Source organism: Leptopilina boulardi, unplaced genomic scaffold (assembly GCF_019393585.1).
Source record: "Leptopilina boulardi isolate dan_hultmark-lab unplaced genomic scaffold, ZJU_Lbou_2.1 LbouV2_341, whole genome shotgun sequence".
NCBI classification, from domain to species: domain Eukaryota; kingdom Metazoa; phylum Arthropoda; class Insecta; order Hymenoptera; family Figitidae; genus Leptopilina; species Leptopilina boulardi.
In genome coordinates this window covers 6152942-6171438 of record NW_026137909.1, presented here as the reverse complement: position 1 = coordinate 6171438, position 18497 = coordinate 6152942, and the positions used below count along the sequence as shown (strand labels likewise).

The following is an 18497-nucleotide window of genomic DNA, read 5'->3' as shown; positions in this document are numbered from 1 at the left end:
ATAAAATATTAAAAATTACATAATTGTTTACTATAATTTTAAAACGAAAAACACATTATTGACATCAGAATTTTGTAGAAAATAATTTTTTCATTTTGAAAATTGTACAACTCGATTTTTCAAAAATTGAGTAATATAAATTATAATTATAGTTTTATTTGCTGATAAAAATTTTTTTTTTATTTTGAGGTTATGTCACGGAATTGAACTGCCTTAACGCATATTATTATAAAAAAAAAATGTCAAATATAGTCTTTATACAGGATTTTTATGTTCCGGATCAAAAATGTTTTTTATTCTCATTTTTTTCGTTTAAATAAAACAAAATTGGAATTAAAAAAATTTTTTTGGAACATAAAAATCACACCCTGTATATTAAATAGATCAACATCGAAATGAAATCATCGATATTGCATTATTATTTATGTAAAAAAAAAGCAATAGCGATTTACATCAATGTCGAAACAAAAAAAAAAATTATTATATTTTCGATAATTTCATATAATATGGATACTGCATATTTGTAATCTTCAATATTTTTCAATTCTTATACAAAAGAGAATTATGGGAAAAGTGGTTGTAGGAATTATTTAAATTGATTTTTAAAAAAATTCTATATATTTTTTTCGCGAACAAATGTGGAAATTAATTTAGAAACAAAATATTTATTTAAAAAAAAAAAAAAATATGTTTCAGTACTCTTTTTTTTAAAATATATTTTTATTATTGAAATAAATTATTAAGACTAAAGAAAATAAGTTAAAAATAAAAAATTTTTTTTGAATTACCGCGTAAATATTCCAAAGAAGCAAATGATAATAAAATATATGATTTAATCATAAAACTAATAATTTAAAAAATCTTCCTAAATATCAAATTTCTAATCAACGAATTAATTATAAAAAAAAAAATTCCACAAAATGCGCGTTATTACATCTCGTTAAAGAATTCCAGGAAAATTATTAATTATTAATTATTACGCAAAAAAAAGTCATTAAAGCCTAACACTACTTTTCAAATAATATTTTTTCGTATATGAATATAATCTACCAACAAAGATATTTTTTTTCTTGATTATTTAATATAAAATTATTATTTATTATATTTATAAAAAAAAATTCTTCATATATAGATAAATTTATTTCTCTATAATAATATATAAATATAAAATATATTATTTTCTGAATAAAAATTTTTGTAACAAGACTTAAATCGAAATATATTCACATTATTGTTGCTTGATTACGAGTCATCAGTTAAAAATTTAAATACTATTATTAAATTATTAAATAAAGTTAGAAGAATGTATTCGTGAATATTTCATGCGTGATAATTTTTTTTTTAGAGATGTAATGTATTAAAAAAAAAAAAAACAATTGTAAATTTTATTGCAGATTGTTGATGTACTTCGATAAGTATATATATAGAGAGGTAATAGAATATGTGAACTTAAATCATCGAAGTACTTGTTTTATTGCGAGTAGAATAAAAATTAAAAAAAAAAAAAAAAAAAATGTTTCACTGAAAAAAAGCAGACTATATTTTTAGAATTATGTCAGAAAAAAATAAATAAATATGTTTAAAACAATAAAAAAAAAAAATTAAAATATCATTTCAATGCCTCCTTAAACAAATGAATTTCTTAATTTATGAATAAATTTATTTAAAAAAAAAATAAATTTAAATTGAGAATAAATTTTCAAAATTGACACAGAGATTCTTCTAAGTTCAACTTGAGTATAAAATTGGGCAGAGTAACAGTACTTCTACAAAATTTCGTATATGAAGATGATGTGCTGGTACCAAAATCTGAACTGAACTCTCCTGACAAATGTCGTCCTTTTATATACCTAGAATTAAAATAACAGTAGGTAATAAAATAAAAAAAATTTAACGATTTTAGTAATTAAAAAATACGGCATTTATTTACGTTTTATAATTTGATATTTTTTTAAAAAATATATACATACGTAGATACATCACACTGTTATTTTCGTAAAAATATATATATATTGGAATATTCGCTTAATTCTTTACAATAATAAAATCTTTTAACTTACATTTTATTTAAAATTATCTAATTCCTGAGAATTATTTAATATTCAAAAATCTTAAATCGACATAATAATAACAATATAATAATAATAGTTGAATGATTTATACAATGATTTATGAAAAATATTTTCATTGGCTTCATTATTAAAATATACTTTTATTGCATATTAATTTTTTTTATTTACTTCTTATCTTTTCTTTCATGACATATTTTCTCTGAATTTAAATAAATTTATTTTTTTTTATTGATTTCTAAAAAAAATTTTAGATATTTACATTTTATAAATTTAGAATTATTTTACTCGGTCAATTCTGTAAGATTTTATAATATTCTTTTCTAACGACACATCACAATTAAATTTAACACTAAATTTTTTAGCTTTTTCAATTATTTTTTCAAGAATCATTTTCTTTTCATCACTATTTAAAAGATCATTTAGATAATCACTTTTGTCACCGTTTTCATTAAAACAAAGACTGTGTAATTTTTCAAAAACCAAACACACACTATTGCCGGTATCATTGAAAATTTTTGCTAAATTTTTTGGTTTAAAAATTTTTTTCACTGACAAAAAATGATTTAAATAATTATTTTCATTGAAACATAAATCGTGAAAATTTTTCAATACAAAAGAAGCATTATTTCCTGTCATTGCTAAAATATTAGCTAACTGATTTGGTGTAAAACCAATTTGAAGAAAATCATTGAAAATTGTACTAATTTCATTATTATCATTTTCAAAACAAACGTCATGAAATTCTTTGAGAGCATTACAAATATTTAAATTTGCTCCATTTAATATTAAAGATAAATGACTGGCAGTGAAAGAATTTTCATCATTGAGAAAATCTGTTAAATTATTCCTCGTCTCTTCTGCGAAACAAAAATCATGAAATTCATTTAAAGAAATCGATGATCCACTAATTATAAAGCACAAATCAAATTTTGTAAAACCAACATTGAAAAAGTCATTTAAAATTAATTTCATCTCACCCTGATGATTGAAACAAATTCTATGAAATTGTTTTAAATTTGATGATGCAGAATTTCCCGAACCTAACAGTAAACAAGATAAATTCTTTTCATGAAAATCGGCATTAAAGAAATTTTTCAACAATGACGTTTTTTTGCCATTACGTTCAAACAAAGTTCTATTGAAATTTTCAAAAGCATCTTGTACACGACTACCTGAACCACTTAAAATTGCCGACAAATCATTTATTGTAAAATCATTTTTCTCAATAAAACGCTTTAAATGTGGAGTTTTATCCCCATTCTCATAGAAAAGAATGCTAAATAATTTTTTATAAGCATGAACAGCTTTTTTTCCAGATCCAGTTAAAATAATTGCAATATTCATTAGAGGGATATTATTTTTTTCCAAAATTGTCAAATACTGCGTTTTATTGCCTTCAGCGTCAAACCAAAGATTATATAATTCAATAAATGTTTTACAAATACTACTTCCGGCTCCAATTAAAATACTTAGAAGACAATTAATATCAATTTCCTCCTTTGCAAATGTATTTAAATATTTCGATTTGCTTCCCTGTTTATTAAAGCAGAGATTATATAAATTTTTAAACACAACAAGAGCATTTGTTTCCGTTCCCTTAAGAGCACGACATAATGTACCCAATTTAACACCTTCTTTTTCCCAAATTTTCAAATGTTTACCCTTCTTTCCACTCTTGTCAAACAAAAATTCATACAACTCTTTTAAAACCACTGGTGATGTTGTTCTTGACTTAGTTATAATGCCGCAAATAATTTTCAAATTAGCACCTTCTTTTTCCATAGTCTTCAAAAATATTGTCTTATTACCATTTTTATCGAACCAAAAATTGTACAATTGTTTAAAAATTTTTGCCGCCTGTCCACCGCATTTATTCAAAACATCAGACATATCGCTCAATGTGACATTTTCTTTTTCCAAATGTTTCAAATACAATGTTTTATTACCATCAGAATCAAACCAAAATTCACACAAATCTTGAAAAGTCTTTGCCGAATGTATACCAGCATTTTGTAAAATATGTGACAAATCATTGAGGCTAATTCCCTCATTTTGTAAATTCTTAACGCAAATTGTTTTATTACCATCCTCATCGAACCAAAGTTCAAAAAGTTCTTGAAAAATTCTCACAACATTACTACCCGATGTATATAAAATATTAGACAAATCAGTGAGTTGCAATCCCTCCTTCTCCATTGGTATCAGATAATGTGTTTTATTTCCCTCCTCATCGAACCAAAGATCATATAAATTGTAAAATGTTTTTTTAACCGTCACACCTGAACCAAATAAAATAGCACACAAATTTGTCAAATTAATACCATTTTCCTCAAGTGTTGTCAAACAATGTGTTTTATTTCCCTCCTCATCAAACCAACAATGAAATATCTCTTTAAAAGTCTTCACAAAATTATTTTTAATTCCCAACAGCATTTTTGAAAATGTATTCAAATTTATATTCTCTCTATTCAAAACACGTAGGTAAATTGTTTTCTTTCCTTTCTCATCGAAAAGAAGATTATACAATTCCTTGAAAATTTTCGGTCCATGTGTATTTGTTTTCGACAAAACTGACGATAGACTGTCAATGGTTAAACCATTTTTTTCAAATGTTTTCAATAATTTTCTCTTCTTTCCCTCATCATCGAACAATAAATCATACAACTCTTTGAATGTATCACCAGCTCTTGCACCAGCTCCACGAACAATTTTACAAACATCATCAACTTTTATTTCAGCTTTAATTAAATTCTCCAAAATTTGCGTTCTATTACCATCAGCGTCAAACCAAAAATTATACATATCCTCAAAAGCTTCTTTAGCATTGCTACCAGCTCTTGATAAAATACTAGCAACAAGTGACAATTTTATTCCCTCACGATCTAAACTTTTCAAATATTTCGTTTTATTTCCCTCCGAATCAAACCAAAGCTGATATAAAGATATAAAAGCCTTCGATGCATTTCCTCTAGCTGATGTTAAAATTTTAGCAATAATACCAACATTAATATCATTTGCCTCAAGAGATTTTAAATATTTTGTTTTCTCCCCCTCTTTATTGAACCAAAGATTAAATAAATCTTTGAAATTCTCCGGTGCTTTTGAACCAGAACCTGATAAAACTGTACACATTAATCCTGGACGTATTTTATGTTTTTTTAAAGTCTTGAAACAATGCGTTTCATTTCCTTCATCGTCAAACCAAAGATTAAAGAGATCTTTAAATGCTTTCGCTGCATTACCACCAGAAGCACTTAAAATACTCGAAATATTCGTTAAATTAATACCTTCACGTTCCAAAGTTATCAGGTAGATTGATTTCTTTCCTTCGGAATCAATCCAAAGATTATAGAGATCCTGAAAAGCGCTAGCTGCCACAGGTCCCGCAAAACACAAAATACTGGTAAATCTACACAAATCGATTCTTGCATTTTCTAAATTTCTTACATAAAACGAAAATTCCCCATTATCAATCAACACATTGTACAAATCACGAAAACTTTTCTCCGATAAATTCGCTGAATTTTTCAACATTTTTGTTATACCACCAATATTCATACCCAATTTTTTCAAAACATTTAAACACTTCTTTCCATCTCCTTTTACCAAAAATTCCAATAGTGAATAATAAGAACCCGTCCCTTCAATAGCAATTCCCCTAGCAAATTTCATTTCTTCACTAATATTTCTCACCTGAATTTCAGATTCAAATTTATTACTTTTTATCTCCTCGGTCAATTTATCAATAACTTCCCTCGATACCGGTGTAAAATTATAAAATTCCGCACTACGTGTCATTATTTTTTGCACATCATCTTCAGTCAAAAGAATTCTATGCTTATTAATATCCTCCTTCATAAGTTTATTCAATTTATATGGTTTAAAATCATTAATTGCAAGCCACAATCTTTTTAAAAATGTATCTTTTCGTAGTGGATGAAGTATTCCCTGCTTTAACGAAGGAATAATTTTAAGAAAATTAACAAGATTCTCCGTTTTTTGTTCAATTGTTAAATTTATATTATTTCTTGCCAAACACATCATCAATGACGAGTCAATTTCATTATTTTGTTGTTCCAATAATTCCTCATCTAAAAATAAAGCCCTTGTTTTTTTCACACTATCACGTAAAACTTCAGTGATATTCTCTTCATTTTTAATCAATTTTTTCAATTTTTTCGTCTTCCTTCCATCAGCGTGAAAACAAAAATTGTGTAACTTTTCAAAAATTGAACAAACATTGACACCAACGCCAAATAATATTTTCGATAATTCACTTGTGGGAAAAATTGCCTCTTCTTTGAGAAAATCATTGAGATAATTATCTTTGAAACAAATTTGATGAAATTTAATGAAAATATGAGAGGCATTACTTCCCGACATTGAGAGAATATTAGCCAATTCTTTTGGTGTAAAGCCAACTTTTAGAAAATCATTAAATATTTTCGATTTCTCTCCATTTTTATCGAAACAAACATTATGAAAATCTTCAAATGCTACAAAAACATTAACACCCGATGCATGTAATATTTTTGTTAAATTACTCACTGTAAAGCCATTTTCGTCATTTAGAAAATTGAATAAATAATGTTTTGTCTCATCATTGAAACAAAAATCATGAAATTTTTCAAAATTATTTGGTGCTCCGCTCAGTAGACTACAAAGATTTCCAGGTTTGAAACCAACTTTCAAAAAATCGTCCAAAAATTTCGATATTTCTCCATTTTGATAGAAGCAAATATCATGGAATTTTTGAATATGTATCGAAGCACGAGTTCTCGTTCCACATAAAATTGATGATAAATTACTGGGTTTAAAACCAGCATTGTAGAAATGAGTTAAAAATTCCGATCTATTGCCTTCGGAATCGAAAAACAAATCATGAAGCTCTTGAAAAGTATCTTTGGCATTTAATCCCGTTTTGGTTAAAATACTCGATAAATTGTGAAATCTAAAAGAATTTTCGTCCTTTTTCCTACCGATAAAGTGTTTTAAGCAGTTGTTCTTACTTCCGTTTTCGTTGAAAAATGTATTACAAAGTTCTTTGAATGCTTTCGGTGCTTTTGTACCAGATCCATGTAAAATACTCGATACATTTGACAGTGTTATTCCCTCATTCTCCAAAATTTGAAGATCTTTAGTTTTATTACCATCTTCATCGAACCAAAGATCGTAAATATTTTTAAATGTCTCAGCAGCTTTTATACCCGAACCATTCAAAATACTCGACAAATTGGTAAGATTTATCTCATCTTCTCGCTGAAGTACTCTCAAACAATCTGTCTTATTTCCCTCTTGATCAAACCATAAGTAATAAAAATCTTGAAATGCTTTCACAGCATTCGTTCCAGAACCGTGAAGAATACTCGAAATATTCGCTAAATTAATTCCTTCTTCTTTCAAACTCGATAAGAATTTCGTCATGTTTCCTGTATCATCAAACCAAAGTTCGTATAAATTTTTAAAAGCCACTGCAGCTTTCGTACCAGATCCACTTAGAATACTCGAAATATTTGTCAAATTAATTCCCTCTGTTTCCAAAGCATCCAAATAATGTGTCTTATTTCCCTCTTCGTCAAACCAAAGATCGTAGAGATCTTTAAAAGCTGCGATATTATTACCAGCTCCTCCTAAAATACTTGAAATTGTATTCAAATATATTCCTTTAGCTTCTAAATTTTTTAAATACTGTGACTTTCTTCCTTCAGCGTCAAACCAAAAATCAAATAAATCTTTAAAAGCCAAAGCAGCTTTTGTACCAACACCATGTAAAATGCAAGCAACACTTGATAATGATATTCCCTCATTTGCAAGTGTTGTCAAATAATGCGTTCGTTTTCCATGTGCTGTAAACCATAAATGATACAAATTTTTGAAAGCCTTTGGTGCATTTATTCCCGAACTGTGTAAAATACTCGAAATATTCGATAATCTAATTCCTTCTGTTTCTTCCAAATGGAGTAGGCATTGATTCTTATTTCCCTCTGCGTCAAACCATAAATTGTATAAATTTTTAAACGCCTTTCCTGCATTTGCTCCGGAACCATGTAGAATACTAGAAAGACTAGTGAGACTTATTCCCTCTTCCTCAAGAATTCTCAAATACAACGTCTTTTTACCATTATCAAACCATAAATTATACAATTCTTTAAACGCAACGGGAGCTTTTGCACCGGCTCCACTCAAAATACTAGACATTTGTGACAATTTAACCTCCTCTCTTTCCAATGTTTTCAAATAATCCGTTCTCTCACCCGATGAATCAAACCAAAGATTATACAATTCCATAAATACAACAGGAGCATTTGAGCCAACTCCACTCAAAATACTCGACATATTTGTCAAACTCACGTTCTCTTTCCTTAGGGATTCTAAACATTGTGTTCTATTTCCTTCATCATCGAACCAAAGTTTGTATAATTCTTTAAAAGCCTTTGACGCTTTAGATCGTGCTCCGGATAGAATTCCAGCCACTGTCGTTAAACTCACACCTTCTTTCTTCAAACATTTCAAACATTCCATTTTCTCACCCTCATCATCAAACCAAGTGTAATAGAGATTTTTAAACGCATTCGGAGCCTCTGATTTTGCTTTATTCAAAATACTCGAAATAATCGTTAAATTTATTTTCTCTCGCTCCAAAGTTTTCAAATATTTTGATTTATTTCCCCTATCGAACCAAAGATCACACAAATCTTTAAAGGTATTTGTTGCCCTCCCTCCTGAACCTCCTAAAATACTCGAAACAATAGTTGTACTAATATCGTGTTTCTTTAACAATGCCAAATAATTCCCTCCTTCTTCTTCGACCAAAAATTGCAAAAATTGATTAAATGCCATTGTACCCTCAGTGCCAACTATACTTTTAGCGAAATTAATTTCCAAATTTCTACTTTTTTTCTCAATTGCCCGAAGGCTGATACGTCCAGATTTTACATCATCTAAAAGATCGTTAACAATGCTTTTTGTTATTGGTCCAAATTCACGTGACTCTAACCAACGAAGTGCTATTTCGTACAATTCTTCATAACTATAGGGAACATTATCAATTTCCGATTTTAGTGTTTCATTCATTTCTTTAGAATCAAATTGCTCAACGGCAAAAATTAATCTATCCAAAAACATTTCCTTACAATGATTCTCAGCTGATTGAGGCAATTTTAACAAATTTTGAACCACTTCCCTCGCATCTTGATCAAATTGATATAAACCTTTTTCATTAATACCAATGCGTTTTAACATTCTAAATCTCTTTTCCCCCACGTCCACTGCCTTTAATTTCAAACGAAAATAATCCTTCGTTCTACCTTTCTTCAATATCATTTCATCATCCAATTCAATTTTCACATTTGTATAAATAACATAATATTTTACATTTTTTCCCATCTCTTCAATAAAATATGAAAAATGTTTATTAATAGAAAATAAATTTCTTTCTTTTCTACGCTTAGCAGCAAATAATTGACCGTAATCAATATTATTATCCGCTTGGCATGCTTTTAGTGAAATAATTCTACCTTTATAATTATAACCAATATCGTATGTGGATTTTTCTTCAAAATTAACAAAATTAATTTTTTTATGCAAAAACATGTCATGAATGAAAAACATAAGTAAATTAAAATTATACAAAATATCACAAGAATCTGCATTATGAGATGTTAATTTTTTTAAAACTTTTTCTTTAAGTTGCATATAATCTTTATCAATATTTTCAATTTCATTTTTAATAATTGTCACCAATTCTTCTCTACTCGGTTGATTAACTGCTAAAATTAATTTATTAAGAAATGATTCTTTTAAAATTTCTTCGGAAAAATTACTTTTTTTTATTTCTTTTTTAATAGTTGGAGAAAAATCTAATCGTTTTAAAAATTCTTCACGTGTTTTTTCATCTTTTGCAAATTGATAAAATTCACATTCAACATTTTGACAATCAACATCTAGAAAATCATTAATGTTAAAATTTTCAAAATTACTTTTCAATTGAAATGGATAAAATTTTCTCGCTCGTGTTTGATTCAATGTTTTATCATCAGAAATATCTAATCCTGAATTTGTATAGATAATAAAATATTCGGAATTTTCTGACAAACTATTTGTATCGGAAACAATTTTTTTAACATAATTATTAAGATAATTGTTTAAAGAAAAATTATTTTTCGCCTTTGAAAATAATACATCGTAATTAATTTCATTGACAATGTAAAATTTATCAACATATTCAATATTAATGTGAAAAGAACATTCTGAATGACGAATTACAATATCTTGAAAGTGTCCGGTTTTTGAATTTTTAAATTTCACAATCAACGACAAATATTTGTCCTTATGTCTAGACTTTCTGAGTAAAGACAAAATGGATAATTCAACTTGAAACATGAATTTAATTAAACGATGGGAATAATGAAAAGCAAATTGATCAGTTGAATTGGTATTGTCAATTTCGCTAAGTAAAGTTTCATCAAATTCATTTTCTAAATTAATAAAAGAATCTTCAAAATCACTAGCAATTGTGCGCATTCGTTTGGATTTATCATTAGTTTCCAAAGAAGAATTTTTCCGCTTTTTAGATGATTTCAATTCTGCATTGTTAGTACCATTATTTATACCATTTTCATTGAGCAATCGTTTTTTAGGACTTTGTGATTTACCTCTTTTTTTATCTAATAAAAAAGAAATTTTTTTTTTTTGAAAAAAATACAGCATTTCTAAATTATGATTAAAAATTCATAAACTAAATTATATTTAATATATGTGACGCTCCACGGTAAAAGGGACATTAGCAAATCTAAAATAGGGTTATTTTGCAATTGTAAGCAATTTTTTTTTCAAATTTTTAGATATATTATAAAATTACTCTTCTTTTGAAAAGTTACTCAAAACAATCTTTTTTTACATCGAAAATTTATTTTCTAATTTTTTTTTAAATATTTTTTACCAATTTTTTAATGATTTATTGCTGTTTTGCAAATTTTTAATTAGGTACCAATACTATTCTACCTAATAAATTTCATTAAAATAAATTGTTTTTTACTTAAAAATTTTATCATTTCTTATTTTAAACCTAAACATCTTCTATTATTATATTAAGTTAACAAATTTCCATTAGCGACACCGACCAAGGCTTTGGAAAATTTATTTTCAAATAAATCAAAATCCTTTGTCATATGCTTTCAGAAAATCTTACATATTTTACCGTTTTAACATGTTTTTGCAATTTTAACCCGAAAAAAAGGGTATATTGCAATTTTAAGAAATTTTTTTCGAATTTTTGGATATATACCTATAAAAATACTCTGTTTTCAAAAAGTTACTCAAAAACAATTTTTAAATATTTTTTACCTATTTTTTAATTGTTTCTTTTATTATTCACTAGCAAAATCAAACGCGCGCAAGCGCGCCAAATTGGGCATTTCATTGTTTGTTATAAAGAAATTAAAGATTAATATTATCAATAATAATTTAATTTATTAGAATATTATTACATATTAAATAATAATAATGAAAATTATATGTTTACAGGCCTCAGATTATACGACTTTTTCCGACTTTTTTCAAAAATACGACTTTTATCGACTTATTTTAATAAAATGCGACATTTTTTTTTACATTTGAAAAAAAATGTAAATAAAATACATTTTTTTAGTATAAAATGTAGATCTTCTTCAGATCTTCTTCAATTCAATTATTTAACAAATTTTGAACTAAAATGATTCTTCACTAAATTAATATTATTCTTAATAATTTTAATGAAATACATCACAAATTCAATTATATCAAAATTATTTTTCAATTAAAATTTTTATGAAATTTAACAATTGTTTATAATTTAAAAAAAATATATCACAATAAAATTGAATTATTTTTTAAAAATTTCAATTCAAAATAAACTAAAATTCAATTATTACCCGAAATTTTAATTCAAAATCAATTAAAAATCCAATAATTATCAAAAATTTTCAATTTAAAATTTAATTATTTACCAAGTTTTCGATTTAAAATGAAATAAAATTCAATTATTTTCTAAAATTTCTATTCAAAATTAATTATCCAAATTTTCAATCAAAAATGAACTTAAATTAAATTAATATCTAAAATTTCAATTAAAATTCAATTATTTCCCAAAATTTTCAATTCAAAATGAACTGAAATTCAGTTATTTTCCAAATTTAAAATCAAATAAAATTTAATTATTCTCAAAAATTTGAATTCAAAATTAATTGAATTTCCAATTATTTTGAAAATTTTTTATTGAAATTCAATTATTATCCAAAATTTCGATTCAAAATCAACTAAAATTCAATTATTTTCTAAAATTTCAATTAAAATTCAATTATTTCCTAAAATTTTCAATTCAAAATGAACTAAAATTCAATTATTTTCCAAAATTTCAATTGAAAATGAACTAAAATTCAATTATTTTCCAAAATTTCAATTGAAATTCAATTATTTTCAAAATTTGCAATTTAAAATCAACTAAAATTCAATTATTTTCCAAAATTTCAATTCAAAATCAATTAAAATTCAATTATTTTCTAAAATTTCTATTCAAAATGAATTATCCAAATTTTCAATCAAAATTGAACTTAAATTAAATTATTATCCAAAATTTCAATTAAAATTCAATTATTTTCCAAAAATTTTCAATTTAAAATCAAAATAAAATTTCATTATTTTTAAAAATTTGAATTCAAAATTAATTGAATTTTCAATAATTTGAATTTAAAAGCATCTCAACCATTTTTCAATTAAAAATGATTTTTAAATTATTGTATTTTGTCCACATTTTCTAATAAATTTTTAGTGAAATCATCTAAAATTTTAATTAAGTTTCAATTAATTTCAAAAATCTCAATTTTAAATCTTTGAAAATTCAATTAAATTTAAAAAATGTTTTCCAAAAATTGTTTGATAAATTATTTTTAGTTCTGTAAAATTTAATAATTGTTTGAAAATTAACAATATCTTTTGAAATTTAATTATTTTTAAAAATTTCAACTTTAACCCTTGGAAAAGGATTATTATTAAAAAAAATTTTTTTATTTAAAAATCTGTAAAATATTTTTGTTAAAATAAAAAACAAATCCACTTTTTTTTGGAATATAAATCGACTAAAACGATTTTTTGTTTTTTTAAGTTGATTCGAGGCCTGTGTTTTTATAATTAATATTTAATAGGTATTCGTTGGCTCCTGGTACCTTAAAAATTAATTTTTAAAAATTAATTTTTTTCAAATTACTATCTTGTACGAAATTTCCTGGCGCATCTTTTTTCTCATCATAAATTTTTTGTATTTGCATAGAATTTTTGAATGAATATACAAGTTTAAAAAAAATTTCGTTGGTAAACGTTGTGTACTTCAGCTTCGTGAATTGAATTTTCGAATTTGGAATTTTAAAGAAACTTATTCCGAAATTTGGAAACACAATTATACAACTTTGGCAAAAATGAGAAAAAGAATTGTCAAAATTTGACACATTCAAAAAAACACGTGAAATCAGAAAAGGCCAACTTCAAGTTAGGACAGAAGGACAGACCAAGCATTTTATTATTATATAATTGTTGTTTTGAAAATTTTTAATTAGGTACCAATACTATTCTACCTAATTTTAAATGTCATTGAAATAAATTGTTTTTAACTTAAAAATTTTATCATTTCTTATTTCAAACCTAAACATCTTCTATTATATTAAGTTAACAAATTTCCAATAGCGACATCGACACCGAAAAATTTATTTACCACTTATTTTTAATTAAATCAAAATCCTTTGTAATATGCCTTCAGAAAATTTTACCTATTCACTTATTTCACCGTAGAGGGTCACATATATGTACACTATTGTCGAAAAAAATTTCTTTAAAAAAATTTCTTCAAAAAAAAACACAATATTAAATTGATTGTGAAGATTGCGAGCATAATAAATTATTTACCGATTTTTGAGTCTAAACTGTTTATCTCTAATAATTAAAAATATTTTTTTTTTATCATAAATTGTTGTCTTGACACAAGAAAATTAGATTAACGTACCGATAATTTTCGACGATAGTGTAATATAATAAAATTTTATATTGTTTACATTTATTTTAAGTCGGTTGTTTATTTTTTATTGTTTATGTAATTTTTTCTAAGTCTTTTTAAAAACAGATTTCATATTTTAAAATACTCTTTATGAAGAAAATGTTTTTTTAACTTTCTTCGTTTCAAACATTTCTCGTCTATTTTTAAATAAATTCTTTTAAAACATGAATTTCGTTTTTAAAAAAGTCTTGCAAAAATTATAGCAACAATTTATATTATTACAATTAAGTATACAAAGTGATTTTTATATTTCGGAGCCCCTAAATTTTTTTTTTAATTCCACTTTTTTTTGTTTAAAAAAACGAGAAAAATAAGATTAAATAAAATATTTAGGGGATCTAGAACATAAAAATCACTCTATATTATTATAAGGGAATGTCTTAAAGAGTGGAACAATTTTTTAAATTTTAGTTAAATTACATTCAAAATGATGCTCAAATGTAAGATTTTTTTAACTAAATTTTTTTTCGAACCATTTTACTCATTAAGACATTCTTTGAATCAAAAAAATGTTTTAAAACTTACCACTTTCATCTTCAAAATAGTCTTGAAAATATTCGACTTTTTCTTCTTCCTCTTCCTCTTCTACTTCTTCTTCCTCCTCTTCGTCTTCATAACCATTTTGATCAATTGAAAAATCATTTATCTCTTCATCTTTATTTTTGTACTTTTTCAATAATTTTTTGGGTGTTTCGTTCTCATCAAAGGTATCATACCTTCTTTTGCAGTCCATGATTTTATTAAAAGATCCTTTTAAAAACAAAAAAAAAGACAAAAAACATTTAAATAAAAAACAATTTACCATTTTTATTTAATTAATCTGTAATTATTAATTTCAATTAACCCTTAATTGGCACCATGGGTCCAATAGAACCGAGCATTTTTTTTTCGCTCAAATTAATTGAATGTATAGCCAGTTAAGGGTTAACTTAATTTCCCTACTTCCTGGTTTTCCAGGTGAAAATGAATCTTTTCCCGGTTATTTTTCAGGACCTTTAAATTGTAATTATAAATAATTAATCCCTTGGTTTCATTAATGATTTGTATTGTTTTTAGTTGTTCAAACATTTCACGGTGAGCTTGAATCAAGTTTAAATGAAAAGTTTAGTAACTACAAATGTTTTTGCGGATTTTAAATCTTCATGTTATCATATTTATTTTAAAAGAAAAATTAAAATTTGATTATGGTTCTAAGATGAATAAAAAACTTTTCTCAATAGGTTTTAAAATCAGCTTACGTGCCCAATTTAAAACAAATTGAGTTTTAAATATTTAAAAATAGTGTTTTATGAGGAACCAGAATTTATTTAATATATACTTATATGCGTATAGATAATAGATGTTTTAGATTTGGGTTCATATAAATTTATTAATAATGAAGTTATTTTCTTGTTTTGTTTTTATATTTATGCACTAAGAGTGTCGAACGGTATCTGAAATTCTTTGGCAAGAAGAGAGCTTTAATTATCACTATGAACGTGAAATAGTATTGATTTTAAAATACTTTTTTCTCGAAACACGAACACTTTTAACAAAATCAGCCAAAATCCTCATCTTATAAATTTCCTAAATCCAAAAGACTGTAAGGAATCCATAGAAAAACATGGTTGCAAAACAAAAAGTAGAAAAGTAATCTAATAACAGCTGCGACTTTGTGCGCTCTGCATGCTGCTGCCATCTGACGGCGACAGGAGGTAATGAACCCCTCATTATATTAATTTTCGTTTAGCAAATGTGTTTTTGTATGGATTCGTATAATCTTTAGGATTTAGGAAATTTATATAAGATAACGATCTCTAGCTGCTTTTGTAAAAAGTGTCCGTCTTCCGAGAAGAAAGTATTTTAAAATCAATGTTTATCATTTTCACGTTTAGTGCCGTTTTTATAGAGCGATAATTAAAGGTCTCTTCTTGCCAAAAAATTTCAGAGACCATTCGACTATGTTAAATTTTTTAATTCTGCATTAATTGTATCGATTTCATTTTGGGTGTCTTCTAATTACTTCTGTTTTTATTTTATATAGAAAGCTCTTTAATTTTTTGAGTTTGAATTTTTCGTTCATTTATTTGTTACTTTTTTTTTGAGTTTTTATTTTGTTTTTATCTTTTAAAGCTTTAACATAACGTGAATGAGCGTCATGGACTGACTTGAATTTTATTTAAATTTCTTTGCAACAAATTTAGTAGGATATATTAGTTTTAATGTAAATTTAATTAAAATTCCCGGTTTTTATTAAAAATCCCGGATTTTTACCGGTATACAAAATTTTAGAAAAACAAGCTATTTGTAATTAATCCACTTAATTGTTTATAACAATTATGAGCGATTTTAAAAAAATTTATTAACAGAATATGTTTCTAGGTTAATACGTAAAAAATTTTTTGCCTTTGTTGACGTAATAATCGCCTTTACTAAAAAGTTACGCTGTTTTTGAAGAAAAAAAAAATTTCCAAATTTAACATTAAATAAACAATTGAAAATTTTTTTTTTTTAAATACAAAATCAGAGGCGTTATGCAGAATTTTATCATCTTTAAAACAAAACCAAGAACGTCAAAATCGGTTGAATTTTGTAGGCTCTATGTTAATTTTTGTCCACGATAGTGTTTTTCGTCCCACTGTGCTAACCTTGAATGTTGTTCAAATTAATATTTCGTAAAATTGCAAATAAAATGATTAAATATTAATATTTTTCATTCAGGTAAATGATATTTCTCTTAAGGAATTCTCAAACTATGAAGTTCTAATAATTATTTAAAAAAAAATTGAATCAAATATTTTTTACGGTACCACAAAAAAAACCCGATAAAAACTAGGTGTTCATTTCATGACCATTTAGCTTCCTTATAATAATACACTTATATTCAAGATTAAAAGAAGGATTACAACTAAAATAGCGATCAATTTTATAAATATTGGTAAAATGTAAACTTTATATACTTCAGTCAATTCGTTTTCATGCCAGGAATACAATTTTGACAAGAATTTATTAAAATTTCTATATAAGAAAAAGTTATTTCAAAAAATACAAAAAACGATTTTTTTCGAAAATTTCAAAAAAAATGATATAATCTATAGATTTCATTAAAATATAAACTTTATATAGGTTAATCGATTCGTTTTAATGCAAGAAATAAGTTTTTTTACCAAACAAAATTAAATTTACAAAGAAAAAAATATTTTGAAAGAAATTTTTTTTCAAAGTTTGAAAAAATAGTAAAAAAAAGGTGAGAATATATTCGGAAATCCTTGTGTCAGATTTTAGGTATTAATGATTATAATATAAGCATACAAAATTTTAGGACAATCCGTTAAAACGTTTCTGAGATAATTTGTACACATTATTTTGTGACATACACACATACATCTGGACATTTGCTTAGGATTTAATATATATTAATTCTAGATAAAAATGTGTCCATATATAACGTAATTTTAAAAAATCGAAAATCATCACAAGCTTCCTCATGAGGAAGCAAAAGAATGTAATTCTGATAAGAAAGCTTTTGGATTATATTGGCACTGTTACCAACTTAAAATCTGCCAAAAAAAATACAACTTCTGAATATTTGTTTCTTTTTTCGAAATAGGTATGATATATTGCGCTAACCCGGCGAATTTATTACAAATAAATAATGTAAATACACTAATTATATACTTCTACTTATAAAACTAATGTTTTATTTATATTTAATTACGAACTAATATAAAAATATATTAGGATATACTTACATGTAATTTAAGAATAAACACTTTGACACTATGAATATCGCCGTATCAACAAGTGACGTATCAAGAATTCACTCACTTAATATAATGAAATCTTAACTGAAAAGTACAATATAATTTTTATAAAGTCTATTTATTTCTTCGCACATCTTGCACTTATTTTAAAATACATTTGATAATCTAAATATATTTGAATAAAAATTTAGAAAAATGTATAAACTATGCTTTTCTGAGCACGTGTTCGTGTGCTCTAACAACAAAAATCATGAGACCACATATATGCAAGAGTGGAAACTATCGAATTGAAATATCATAACATCAAGAGTTAGGAATCAGTGCGCGTGCGCGTTTTTTTCTTAGAACTTAAAGGTAAAATCACATGGATGAAACGTAAGGCTAGTATTCTAAAGACAGTAAATTACATCAAGAAAAGAAAGAAGCAGTGATGGGTACGTATAATACATGACGTATAATACGTGGTTTTCTACGTGTATAATACTACGTATATTACGTGCCAAGTTTTCTACACGATGTATATTACATTTGATCACGTGATGTAAGAGCGGCAATTTTAAATTCTTCATTAAAATACATCATTCATTACTTTACACTATT

The 18497-nt window shown here is 25.3% G+C and overlaps 1 protein-coding gene across 1 annotated transcript; it reads right to left on the bottom strand.

The window, feature by feature from the left end:
• Positions 1-1937: 1937 nt before the first annotated feature.
• Positions 1938-18150, bottom strand: LOC127285825 (uncharacterized). Its single transcript, XM_051312015.1, has 3 exons — positions 17886-18150; positions 14680-14904; positions 1938-10738 (listed from the first exon to the last, which is right to left on the bottom strand). The coding sequence occupies exons 2-3, from the start codon at positions 14885-14887 to the stop codon at positions 2349-2351; spliced, it is 8598 nt and encodes a 2865-aa protein (XP_051167972.1). The 5' UTR covers positions 14888-14904; positions 17886-18150; the 3' UTR covers positions 1938-2348.
• Between the last annotated feature and the right edge of the window lie 347 nt (positions 18151-18497).